Genomic DNA, 14,273 nt, shown 5'->3' on the forward strand with positions numbered 1-14,273 from the left:
CTTAAGTCAGCTTGGGTTAGGTTTCTCTTATTAGAAACCCAGAGTCCTAACATAATGATGAATAAATAGATTTAACTGAAGTCCTACTGTCCTTTGCTTTTATACATGCTCTCTCAACTTGTGCTCTCAGGACAAGCTTTCTTTCACTGGCCTTTGCTCGACAGCAGTGTATCTTGTTGTTTTGTACATCTGAGTGTCACAGTGTCCACAACCTCTCTCTGCTCCTTTCCCCAGAGCCCTTCCCAGCTTTCTTTGGTTTCTCTTTCCTTTCTCTCCTTGAATGAAATGCTAACAAAGAAACACAGAGAGGCTGGGAGTATCATTTATATATGCCTGAGGCTTATGTACAGATAATGGGTTCATTAGTCCAAATCTCTCAGGATCTGTGATGCAAAGGGATAGGAAACAAGAAGGTTTAAAAATGAATATGTTATTCAGACCCTCTCAAGGTAGGGCCTCTCCAGGTTATTCTGGAGGCCACAGGAGGGATAAGGCCACCCCCTGCTTAAGGGACCTTTGACAGCTCCAGTGTCAGCTGTGTCCCCTTTTCCTTGTTCCTTTTTTTTAAAAAAATTATTTATTTATTTATTTTGGCTGCACTGAGTCTTACTTGTGGCACATGGGATCTTTAGCTGCGGACTTAGTTGTAACATGCAGACTCTTAGTTGCGGCATGCATGCAGGATCTAGTTCCCCAACCAGGGATAGACCCTGGGCCCCCTGCATTGGGAGCACAGAGTCTTACCCACTGGACTACCAGGGAAGGCCCTCCTTTTCCTTGTTCCTTGTTGCCTCAGCTGTACTAGGCTCTGCCAGATGGACATAAAGCCACTGCCACCTTTATAGCTTGAAGAGGTCACTACTCTAATTGGAAAATCAGAAATCTGAGATCTTCAGAGAGAAGCCCCTTCTTGCTGACGGGATCATGTACCAAAAGTAGGTGGAGAAGCCTGACCACTCAGAAGCCTGGAAGGGACTCCAAAAGGCAAGCCCTAAACCAGCTAGCTGTCAACAGTGTCAACACAGTCGCAGTTTTACCCAAGAGCTAAACTAAAAATAATCTGACACTTCACCACAGCATGCCTGCCTGGCTCTGATGCGCAGAACAAATGCTGAGATACAGGCTGCCACTGCATTTCCAACAATTTCAGGTCTAATGACGTCAAGAGGAATTCAGAGATATGAAAGTGACGACCATGTAGGAAGGCAGTCACTCATTGTTCAGCTCATTAGGCTAATGCTTTGTCGCTCTAAAACAGATAGTGATTTATTCGGTGTCTTCAGAAGCAGTATTCAAAGGGAATCAGGGTGTGGTGTTGACCTCTTTCTCATGGTATTTGGTAATTATGCTTTTTGGATATCTTATTTGTGTTAATAATAGGTCCTGTTCATTTTTTGGGTAACCTCTTACCAGACTAGGAGATCCTTGAGAGCAAGAATCGTGTCTTCTTTTTCATCTATAGCTCTATACCTCTATAGAGCTATAGAGATCTGACAAGGCCTGGCGATTTAGAAAGCTCTCAATAAAATATTTATTGGTTAAAGGAATAAATGAATAACCGAAAAATAGCAAAAGTCCAACCTAATGATGAAGGTTTGGGAAAGTGTCTTAAAGGATACAATGACTGAGTCTTCAAGGAGTCACTGGAGTTGGTAAAGCAGAAACGTAGAGAGGAGGAGAGTGAATGTTAAAGGCATTTGAAATAGCCATCAAGGGAATTAAAAATGGTTCAATATAGCATGTGGGTGAGAGGAAGGGGATGAAGCCGAAAAGTGGGGCAGGGGCTTTGCTATCGAGTTTGAATTTCATTTTCCAGGTGATGGGAATCATGAAAAGATCTTCAGTAAGAGAGGAACCTAATGAGGTTTTCTTGTAGAAAGCTGTCTGTGGCCACATGGAGAGTAAGCGACGGCAGGGATGGAGATGGGGTTGAGACGGGATTGCAAAGATCAGCTAAGAGCACCTTTCAATCAGTAATTCAGGTGAGAGGTGATGAAGGTCTGACCTATGGCTGAAAAGGTTTGGTTTTGTCCTGTTCTTCCCACTGTCAGCTTTTCATCACCACCAACACCATCACACCCTCCTTCAGGATGTGGGCCTGGGGATGCTGAGTAGTAACAGAAAATGCCAACCACAGCAGTGCTTTTCAAACACTTTTTTCTTCGTTGGGCCACGCCAAAAGGCAAGGTGGCATTTTCCAGAAGGTTCATGGGCAGAACCAAAAACAAACAAAGAACCGAATGACTCTTTTTGGTGCCACAATCTTTGGGCCACCTCACTTCTCTCAGCAGGTACTGTGCGCACTTGCCATATTATACTTTTTTTAAGAAAGGAAATAAAAAAAGAAGAGGCAAAAAAGGAGAAGAGGAAGGTAAAAAAAGCACAAGACAGATGGTGAAGACCCTTTATCATATTCATAAATAAAGAATTAAAGTTATTGCAAGAAAGAAGCTGTTTACATTTTGTGGTCCATTACCAGGACTTGAATTTTACAAAGCAGATTCAGGATAGATGGAAATTTGCTCAGTTTACTTATGGAGGAAGACCAGCTCTCCCTTCATGCTCTAGCCCAGACCTGATGGGAGTTGTAAGGAGTAAACCCCTTCCTATAGGACCATGGTTCCCAACCTTAACTATACATTGAAATTAACTGATAATTAAAAGAAATACTGCTGCCTGAATCATACCCTAATAGACTCTAATTTAATTGGTCTACAGTGTGGTCTTAGAATTGGTCCTTTTATAAAATTCCCTGGGTGATATGAATATACAGGTGGGCTGAGAACCACGGCTATACACCAGTGGTCAGCAAAGTTTTTCTCTAAAAGGCCAGAGAGTAAAAATTTTAGGCTTTGTGGGCCACAGGGTCTCTGCTGCAACTACTCTACCCTGCTGTAGTGTGAAAGTAGCCACAGACAGTATGTAAACGAATGGGTGGGGCTGTGTTCTAATAAAGCTTTATTGAGAAAAACAGTCATTGGGCTGGACTTGGCTCGTGAGCCATAATTTATTGACCCTCGTTTTAGAATCACATTCCAAAGGATGGCTGGATTGTTCAGATTGCTAAGTCAGGTATGGACGAATCTTCCAGTTTAAAAAAGGTATCTGAAAGAATGTTCTAATTTTAGTAAAATGAGATATGTTGCTGAGTTCCATTTCATAAAATGCTCAGGTCTTCTGGGAAAGTGAAGCTTTGATAGTTGACATAAATTTACTTTACTACCCTACAATAGCTATCTGTGTGGATTAATTTACAATGAAAATCTGCCAACAAAAGGTTTAAAGTCCTGGCTTAATATGTTAGGTCCAACTTAAGGCAAAGCTGTCAGGTTAGATCTGGGGAGTGAGAGAAAGAAAGAAGTGGAGTATTAAGTTCCATGAAACCTCTATGTTGTTTGACTTCTCAGGGAGACCACATGTGGTTTTTGCGTTCTGAAGGAAAAAACTCCAGTAAGGTATAAAGAAGAAAAAAAATAACAGGCAGTGGTGGATAGAAGGATTAGACATGAAGATAGACACTAAAAATTAGAACTGACATAAGGACAGAAAAAATTAAACCCAAGTGAGAAGGGGGTCTTTGCAAGGTCAGAGAAATGAACTGGTAGATTTCTATGTTTTATGGGTTTTCCAAATCCCTTGACTAGAATTCAGCCATGAGCCGAAGTTTTGTTTTGACGTCCACATAGAGAACCAGTTTTAATTTATACTATCATTTTATTCTGGAGAAATCCAGAAGAGGCAAAGACACATTAGAAAAATGAACTTCTGCCTAACCATTAAGTTTCTCTTCCACCGTCACTGGTTTCATCACTCTCCACAGAAAAGTAGCCAAATGACACATGGCTGCAAGTCATGCTCCTGACAATCAAGGCTCGCTGGGCTGTGTGGGTTACGCCATCCTTACCTTTATCCTATCGATGTTGGCTTCCATCTTCAGCTGTTCTACCAGTTTCCTGGCTTGAGCTATGCTGGCGGTGTTGTTGCTGGCCATTGGAATGCTGGGTGGGTTTTTCAGACACACTGGGAAAGAAAACAAGAAGGAAAAATGCATCAGAGAATTCTCCAGCTGCCAAATGTGCAGATTCATCATAGCTGGGGGATCCCCCCCAAAATGGCTATAGTCAGGCTAGGCTCCTCCAGCCATCTACATCCCCAATCCAGCACTGAGTCTGAGTGGCAGGCAGGCCAGAAGATGAGGTTTGCTTTTCCAACTCCCTACCTCTGCCCTTCCATCCTTCTTTGGGGGGAAAAAAAAAGAAGAAAGTTCATCAAATCAGATAAGATATGCTGCCACATTAAGAAAGCTAGTTATTAAATTTATGTCAATTTATGAAATAAGTTCAAAATGGTAAGGGTGACAGTATGCATAATTACGGTTGTTATTTATTGGGTACTGCCATTGTTAGATACTGTGTTAAGTGCCCTCAGAGGATGAGGAATGAAAGGTGAGCAGAGGCAGGAATGGTAAATTATATAATCCCTAAGGACTAAAAACACTATGTTTACAATGTTCTCTTGATGGGCTCAAATGCTGACTCTCTGGTTAACTGTAAGCACCTCAGTCTATTACACTGCAGAGACACTGCAACAGGACTTGTGGCTTTTTTGTGTTATTTATCCAACACGGTCTATTTGAAATATGGCTTGATTCACAACCAATTACTTTACTCATAATTCTTCAGGAACAAACTATAATGTCAAGGGGTAGGCGTTGCTATGTCTAAATTGTTACTTGCATCGATGAGTAGACCAGTGGTATTCTAAATTAAGTACAACAGACTTAATACTTTTATGAATATGGAATGGAACATAAATGTTTAGAGAGTGGAGTTCTGTACCTATGTAGATGGTGAGATGGTTTCTTTGTCTCTGGCTCTACCAGACCCACTCCCATCCTTGTCCCCTAATCCCTTCAAGTCCTATCCCAATTTCATTTCTCTTCTAATGATTTCTTGACCCACCATCTCACTTTATTCTTGTTGTTCATCTCAGAAAGTATCCTATTTATTTTCAGTGCCCATTTCCCCCACATTCTCATCAGGTCTTGCTCCATGTCAAGGTGCCATATACTATTTCAGGGCCGTCGATGTAAATTTGCCCCTTGAGGTCACTGACACCCAATAGTGAAGGAATGTCTGAGAGCTGCAATTTAACTAGAGTGCACGACCCAAGAAATGAGAAACATTAAACACTGCTTCAGTCACCACCAGTCATATCTTGTTCTGAAGACATTATATTAAAAACCGTGACTTCTAGTAGCTTTGGGGAATATTTTTATCTAGGGATAAGGTAGGATCAGGCTACTACCTCAAAAAGGAAAGAGGACACATAGAAAACCTACAGAAAGAAAAATAACCCATAATAAGTTCAGTACATAGGTTTTTACATATCCATGAAAATCAAGAAAATTTTTATTTTAATTACCAAAAAAGCAAAAGTCTATAAATTATCTTCTTTGGTTCTTATTTCTTGACATTTAACTCTCTGTAAACAAAGAGGTCCCTTCGTGGATAGTGTTATTTTATAAAGAATACTGCAAAAGCCAGCCCAACAACATTTATAGTATAAATTGGAGGATAGTACACTGTTCCCTCAATTTATTTTCAAAGGGTTTGGAGACAATAAAATGGGAAGGAAGACTGAAAGAATTTTGAAGCCACAAAGATCTCCGAACTCTACTTTCAAATGCTTGAAGATCAAGGGAGGGATCCTGCATGCAAAAACAAACAAACAAAAAAGGAGGCTTTAACAACAACTGCGATTTCATCAGCATGGTTAGGGACCTAATCATCTTAGCCCCACAGGGAAATTACGTGCCCCCAAATCAAATGGACATCCACCAGCCTTGCAAAACTTCACAGGGCCAAGATGGAGTATTGACTTATCCAGTAGAGTAGCCTAACTCTTCCAGTGATCCAAAGTGGAAGGAGCCCTGGTCTACAGGCCTCCGGACACTGTTCTGTAAAGTTCATGTTTCCTCCAAACTAGAACTTATCACACTAGAATACAGACTATCACAGAATTTCCAAATCCTCATTGGGCCTGAGGGACCTCTGAGAGTCTGGTCAGCTATTCTTCTGCCCTTGAATCTAAACCAGATAACATAGTAACCTGTGGCAGAGACCACTGCTTGCTCCCAATACCCCTTTTCCTCTTCTTCATTAGTGATAACAATTTTTTTTTTCTTTTTAACAGAGACCACAAGAACCTTGAATTTTAGTTGGGGACATTTTGCTGAAAGGTGCATTCTCAGGCTCCTTTGCAGCTTGGTGTGCTGATATGACTAAGTTTGGCCAATGAGACATAAGCAGAAGTGTCGTGAAGGGAAGGGATGTGCCCTTTGCCTCCCCTTCTTCCTGTTACTGGCCTAGAAGATAGTCATATTGACCACAGAGCTCCATCTTGAACATCTGGGCTACACTCCAGGAGGAGCAGGAAGGATCTGGGTCCTTACTGATACTGTAGAGACACCATGCCAGCTGTGAACTGGCTGCCATCTATGTGAAGAGAAATAAGCACCTATCTTGTTTACACCACTATTATTAAGGGTTTCTCTACTGTTGGCTCACAGGTCTGCCATTAACTGATTAAATAACCCATTATTTTTATTTGAGTATCCAGGAAAGTCTATGTCCTAATGCCTGTTAATGTTCCCTGGAAAAAGCTGTAGCTGTCCTGAGGAGGCTGAGATGGAAAGTGTATGAGTTTTCTATTGCTGCTGTAACACCTTACTACAAATTTAGTAGCTTAAAGAATATAAATGTATCTTAATAGTTCTGGAGGTTAGAAGTCTGAAAGAGATCCCACTGGGCTAAAGTCAAGATATTGGCAGGGCTTCATTCCTTCTGGAAGTCTAAAGGAAAATGTCTCCTTTCCTCACATAGCTTCTAAAGGTTGCCGGCATTCCTGGGCTCTTGGCTTTTTTCTTCATCTTCAAAACCAACAAAGGTGAGTTGACTCCTTCTCACTCTACATCACTCTAACCTCTTCGGTAGTCACCTCTCTCTCTGACTCTCCTCTGCCTCCTTCTTCCACTTTTAGGAACCATTGTAACCACACTGGGTCCACTCTGATAATACAGGTTAATCTCTGTATCTTTAGGTCAACTGATTAGCAACCTTAATTCCATTTGCAACCTTAATTCCCTTTGCCATGTAACATAACAATCTGCAGGTTCCAGGTATGGGGACATGGACATCTTTGGGGGCCTTTATTCTACCTACAATGGAAGGAGACCTCTGTGCAGGTAGAGAAGGAAAGTGGAAAGGTGGGATGTTGAGGTGGGAAAGAAGAGGGATGGGGCAGGACGTAAGATTAGAAATGCTGGGGAGAGAACAAATAAAACCTAAATGGACTTAAGAAAAAAAAGTAGACAAAGACTTTGGTTTGTGCTTCTAGCTTTAGGAAGATCCTGTATGTTTTTCTTTCACCATATGACCCAACAAAATCTAGGGCCACTTTCAGAATCACTTAGTGCATTTTCCTCTTTTTCACATCCGGCTGCTTTCCCGTAAAAGCAATGAAGAAATCCCCCTCCTGAAAACTGAAAGAACTGTAGAGTCCTAGACCAGTGTTCCAAAGAAGTATGTGATATTGAGATTTATAAGAAATATATATTTGGTCTTTGACCTATTCTTGGCACAGAGCTCCTAAAACCCTTGGAATCTCCTGTGGTAAGACCAATAAATGTCTTTAGTTATGTTAATGAGGTGACTTTTGGAAAGCCCTTAGGCAACCTGAGGATGGGGGAGCTGTTTGCCACGAGAACCAACCATGTGATTAGACGGTTGAAACTTTCAGAACTCACCCCCAACCCCAACCTCCTGAAAGGAAAAAAGGGCTGAAGGTTGAATCACTTGCCAGTGGCCAATGATTTAATTAATCACGACTATGTAAAGAAGGCTCCATAAAAACCCAAAAGGACAAGGTTTGGAGAGCTTCCAGGTCGGTGAACGCGTGGAGATGCTGGAAGAGTGGCCCACCCAGAGAGGGTATGGGAGCTCTGCACCCTTTCTCCATACCTTGCCCTTTGCATCTCTCCCATCGGGTTGTTCCTGAGTTACATTCCTTTATAATAAACTGGTAACCTAGTATGTAAAATGTTTCTCTGAGTTCTGTAATAGTAAATTAATCAAAACCAAGGAAGAGGTCATGGGAATCTCTGATTTATAGCCAGTCAGTCAGAAGTACAGGTAACAACCTGGGCTTGCAATGGGGGGCCTGAATTGTGTTGGTGGGTAGGGGGAGGAGAAGGCAGTCTTGTAAGATCAACCCTTAACCTGTGGAACCTGATGCTATCCCTGGGTAGGCAGTGTCAGAATTAAAGAATTAAGTTAAATTGTAGGACACTCAACTGGTGTCAGAGGATTGTTTATTGGTGTGAAGGGAACTGCCCCCCTCCACACACTGGGATTGGGTCCTGGAGCCCTACTGAAGTATGTATTTTCCTAAAAAGTGACTATGGTAAATAAGATAAAGATAGCTTATCTTCTAAGCTTGAAGCATTTGGACAATGCATCACACACACTCACACTCACACACACACACACACACACCTCTTTTCATCTTACAAATCTGAAACTCTGTACCCATTAAACAATAACACCCATTCCTTTCTCCCGCAGCCTGGGAAACCACCATTCTACTTTCCGTCTCTATGATTTTGATTACTCTAGGTACCTCACAGAAGTGGAATCATACAGTATTTGTCTTTACATGACTGTCCTGTTTCACTTAGCATAATGTCCTCAAGGTTCATTCATGTTGTAGCATGTGTCAGAATTTCCTTCCTTTTTAAGGCTGAATAATATTACATTCTATGTATACACCATATTTTATCAATTCATCTGTTGACGGACACTTGGGATGCTTTCACGTTCTAGCTACTGTGAGTAATGTTGCTGTGAATATGGGAGTACACATATCTCTTCAAGACTCTGCTTTCAGTTCTTTTGAGTATATACCCAGAAATGGAGTTGTTGGATCATATAGGGTAAGTCTATTTTTAATTTTTTGAGGGACAGCAATACTGTTTTCCGTAGCAGCTGTACCATTTTACATTATCACTAAAAGTGCACAAGGGTTCCAGTTTCTCTTCATCCTCATGAACACATTCTTTTTTTTTCTTTTTTTAAAATAGTAGCCATCCTAATGGGTGTGAGGTGGTACCTCATTATAGTTCAATCTGCATTTCCCAAATGAGTAGTGATATGACTTTTCATGTGCTCATTGGCCATTTGGATATCTTTTTTTGGAGAAATGTCTATTCAAGCCTTTTAAAATCAGGATTCTTGTTGTTGAGTTTTAGGAATTTTCTATATATTCTGGATACCAATCTCTAATCAGATATATGGTTTGCAAATATTTTCTCCCATTCCATGGATTGCCTTGTCACTCTGTTGATAGTGTACTTTGATGCATAAAAGTTTTTAATTTTCAGGAAGTCAAATTTTTCTATTTTTTTTCTTTGGTTGCCTATGCCTTTGGTGTTAGAGCTGGGAAATCACTGCCAAAACTAAAGTTGTGAATGTTATGCTCCATTATTTTGAAGGAGAAAAGAATATGCCACTCCAAGATATGTCACTATGGCATACTGGTTATTTTGAATTGAAGTTAGTTAAGAAAATAGCCAGTGCAAGAATACCCTCACTCTCTTTGTCCCCCTGAAAGCAGGAAATAAATCTCCTGTGTGAAGGCACCCTCCCTCTACCAGGAAGGTAGAAGGCATCCTTATTGCCAGAGACAGGAAATTCAGAGCCCAGAAGGCTGTATCGACAAACCTTGTTACTTCTTCAGTAATTTGCTATCCCAAGCCCAGGTCCATTCATCTTGTTGATTCACAAACATATTGTTTCCCTGTCTAAAAGGTATAAAAGCTGCCTGCTTTGGTCACTTCTTTGAGTCTCATTTCTTTATGGGCTCATGTATATGTACAAAATTAAATTTGTTTTTCTCCTGTTAATCTTTTTTTTTTTTTTTTTGCGGTACGCGGCCCTCTCACTGTTGTGGCCTCTCCCGTTGTGGAGCACAGGCTCCGGACGCGCAGGCTCAGCGGCCGTGGCTCACGGGCCCAGCCGCTCCGCGGCATATGGGATCTTCCCGGACCGGGGCACAAACCCGTGTCCCCATGAATCGGCAGGCGGACTCTCAACCACTGCGCCACCAGGCGAGCCCTCTCCTGTTAATCTTATGTCAATTTAATTATTAGACAAGCCAAAGAATCGAGAATGGAAGAAGGGGAAAGTTTTCCTCCTCTCCAGTTTTGGTGCCTGTACACAGTTCACTCTCGGGCTGCGGCAGCTGAGAGACCCTGGGAGCTCTGGTGGGTGCTGGCAGAAGGAAAGAATTCGTACCAAATCAGTCTCCCAGGTCTCTGCCTGCAAGCTCTCATAGAAGTGAGAATGGTCAGAATCCTTTTCTTTTTCTAAATTCAGATTAGTAGGAGAAAATATTTTTATGAATTAGTTCCTTGGGTATGGCGACTTGTAAAGATACGTTGTGAGTACTCTTGTTATCTATTTATTCCTTTTCTCCCAGAGATGGGCATTGTTTTCCTTTTTCTCTGCCTTTTGTGTCATTTCTCACAAGGAGAAGAACCATAGGGCAGAACACAGGCATAGGTTCTAGAAGCCTGTTGTCTGATCTGGTTTCACACGCTGGTGAGTTCACGGTTCTCAAGAGACTGGGAGCTATTTAGACAAACTTTGCTCTGGGTCCTCTAATGTAAAAACTGGGTGAAGTTTTCCTTTCATCTTGTTCTATGTCCTGAAAGCATAACTCTATGAGCAGTAAGAATATTCTCTGGTTTCTGCTAGCCGGAGAATGCAAGTAATAGCTTGCACTTGGTGGCCAGTTGAATAGACTGGATTCCAAGACATGAAGTCACAAGCAATGTTCTCTTTGTCCAACTGTGCCAGCTTTCAGGGAAGTTTGTCATAAGGGGCCTTTGTCATCTCAGCCTTCGTTGTCTTGCTAGTGCTGGAAAAGTCTCATTCTATTAATGCCTGCCTGGTGTCATAGATTAGTAGGTCTGTGACTAGAGTGGCCTCATGCTCTTGTGAGAGACCAGAGACACTGTTTGCACTATACCGTTCTTACTACCTATGACAACTTTGCTTTCTTAGGTTAAATATGGAATGAAGTCTCTGGATCTTCTGAGGACTATGTCTTTTGTACTGTCCTTTGTGATGCCTCTTGCATCCATGGTTAAACTGTAAAAAGACTTACTGGTTTGAGTCTCTATTGAGATTAATGTAAGTTCCTACTCATCAATGGCCAAAGGATCCTTTGAACTGGCAATATTTGAAAGAAAGAGAGTTTTTAAGAGCACTCTCATTCTAAACGACTGTCTTACTGGTACCTATGGAAAGACCAAATTAAAAAGAGAACACAAGGACTTCCCTGGTGGCGTAGTGGTTGAGAGTCCGCCTGCCAATGCAGGGGACACGGGTTCGTGCCCCAGTCCGGGAAGATCCCACATGCCGCGGAGCGGCTAGGCCCGTGAGCCATGGCCGCTGAGCCTGCGTGTCCGGAGCCTGTGCTCCGCAATGGGAGAGGCTACAACAGTGAGAGGCCCGCGTACCGCAAAAAAAAAAAAAAAAAAGAGAACACAAAGGAATATAATGTCTAGCCTTAGGGACCCTTTTAACAAGATGAAAGAACAGACATTTGACTTAGAAAAAAAAATTAAAGACCACATCCAACATAAATTCCCCCTTTAAAAAATCTGGCCCCATCTCCTCAGTAAATTCCCTTAGCTCCTCAAACTCCTCCACCTTCCCCTTAAACACCCAGCTGCCTGTTTTAACTTCCCATTCCCTAAAAGATTTATAGAGAGCACTCTGATCTCTAGGCCTCAAGTATACAGGTTACTCATGCAAATGCCGAAAGCCGGGAAGTAAATTTAACAGACGTATCCAGGATGGAGAGTAAGGCCTTCTTTGCTATTCCTTACAACTCCTCCTACTTTCCAGGGCTCATAATCAGGCTCTGCCAGCTTCAGGTCTTTCTATACAATGTCCTTTGTAGATGTATCCTGGACCCCTCCACCCAACACCACAAAGAATTCATATCCCCTGGAAAGCAACAGACCTTTTAAATGACAAAGCCCTTTACCTCCACTTTCAGAAGATCCTACCAAATTTAAAGATGTATTTAAAAGAGTATTGGCCATTTACAGCCCTTCTCCCAGAGGAAACAGATGACCAGAATTTCTCCCAGGCCCTCCTATAAAATGGTCAGGAAATGGACCAGGTGGAGGCTGATGTTTAGCAAATATTACATTATATTATATATTAAATATTATATATGATATGCAAAGGTAGAGGCTTTCCCGCCCAAGGTGAATTGGTCTAAATATTACATTATATTATATATTAAATATTATATATGATATGCAAAGGTAGAGGCTTTCCCGCCCAAGGTGAATTGGTCTAAGGTTAAATTGTACACTCAGAAAAAGGAGAACATCCAAAGGCCTTTATAAAATGCTTTGTACAGACTTTTCAAAGGCATACTGCATTAAGCCCTGAAGCTCCAGAAAACAGAAATCTTTTAATTTCTTCCTTAATATGAAATTTTCTCCTAAATTTAAAAAGGCAAATTCAAAATAGTGTGCCTGGGTGAACTAGTCAACCTCTAAGCATTATGATGGAAGCCCCTACCCAATTCTTTGAAGACAGATTGCAGGAGAAAAAAAGGAACTATAATCAACAATACTTGATTTGCAACTTGAATCTTCAGAAAAACAAAAGCAGAGCTCTGAGAGCAGCTCAAAGTCCACTCAGACCCTTTCCCATTTGCCTTCAGGTATTTGCAGATATAATTAAAAAATCAAGACATTAGAAGTACAATTGTCCTGACTTAAGAAAAAGAAGGAAAAAATTAAATAGTAATTACCTTAGACTTCTGATAATAGATACACTCCCAAATTCCTACATTCTTTCCCTGTCCCTTGAAGATCTAAATCTTATCATGTATTTATAAAGCAAACAGCTCAAGAGGTAAATAGAACACTGCTCACAATTGCCTGAGACACAAGATAAAAAAAGAAGGGGCGAGGATTTTAAAAATACAAACTACTATAAACTCACTGGCCTAAATCTAGTCCACAGCGTTCATAAGATTACTTGTCAAGGACAAACACAAATCTTAAAAGTCTCCTGCACAAACATTAGTAAAAGGCTTTAGCCATTTAAGAGAGTAAGCTTAACTTGTTCTGTCCTACAGAGATATAATTTGAATTCAACTGTTATTTATAAACTAGTGAGTGTTATTTTATTGTACCTGATTCATGGCTAAAGTTTTAGAACAAAAGCTATAAAGTCTCTGTGTCTGTCTGTGTGTTTACATATGTCTATAAATCTATGTTATGTATATGTGATATTTTTCTACCTCTGTATGGTATTGCCAAAATCATTTTGCAAATGAGCTCTATTTAACTGACTTAAACTTAAGCTCTTATGAATTAAGCATTCCTAAAACTCAGAAACATAGAAACTAACTCAAATGTTTTTCAAGTTCATGTGATGTGGGATACCCTTTGCTAAATAAATGCTAGTTTAAGTTCGTTAAAATAGACATGTCTTCAGAGTTACCAGCATTAAATATAATGCAGACATGCAACTTTTATTCTACCTGGGTTTACTAGTCAAGTAAGCTCAAGTTATCTCTGTTGCAAAATTTGTAAACAAGAAAAATAACTCAAAATGATGGCTGGCCACTTTGATGTCTTAGGAAATTTTCATGAGTGATCTAGATATGACTGTTGGGAACAAGTGAATTAAATAAATGTAAGTGGGCTAAAAATTTTTAAGTGAACTTTTCAATAATAATTATGTTTTATGATATATACTTAAATAGTTTCCCAACTCCCTTTGGTAACTTATACCCTTAGAGTTTTGCTAAGTTAAATTAAATGATAGAAATGTATGGAATATCTAGATAATTTCCAAATAAGATAAGACACAGAAACATTAATTATTGAACATGGGTTTATCCACTTTTGGTTTCTGATTACAGAGAAACTAAAGATATTTGGGTCTATTAGGAAATATTATGTACCACATTGAAAGGTTACAATACAAAGAAACATATGCTTTTAGAAATTATAAAATGTATTCATAAATTTGCCAATCCAAGAATGCTGGTATAATGTACAATTCACAACTGCTTACTTCTTGGTTTTTACTAGAAATTAAGGTTTCTACAAATTAAAAATTCTAATTAATAAATGCAATTGGAACTACCAAAAATAATAAGAAAAACATTTCTGT

The 14,273-nt window shown here is 40.3% G+C and overlaps 1 protein-coding gene across 2 annotated transcripts in view; it reads right to left on the reverse strand.

Annotated features, from left to right (window-relative positions):
• GNG2 (G protein subunit gamma 2) overlaps positions 1–14,273 on the reverse strand; it is a 136,665-nt gene that overhangs the window by 19,952 nt on the left and 102,440 nt on the right. For both annotated transcript variants that reach the window (XM_079913654.1, XM_079913653.1), the window contains one exon: positions 3,905–4,020. In XM_079913654.1, the coding sequence (XP_079769780.1) occupies positions 3,905–3,991 (87 nt within the window). In that variant the 5' untranslated portion in view covers positions 3,992–4,020. The remainder of the gene's footprint in view (positions 1–3,904; positions 4,021–14,273) is intronic.

Source organism: Stenella coeruleoalba (genome assembly GCF_951394435.1).
Source record: "Stenella coeruleoalba genome assembly, chromosome: 2".
Classification (NCBI taxonomy): Eukaryota; Metazoa; Chordata; class Mammalia; order Artiodactyla; family Delphinidae; genus Stenella; species Stenella coeruleoalba.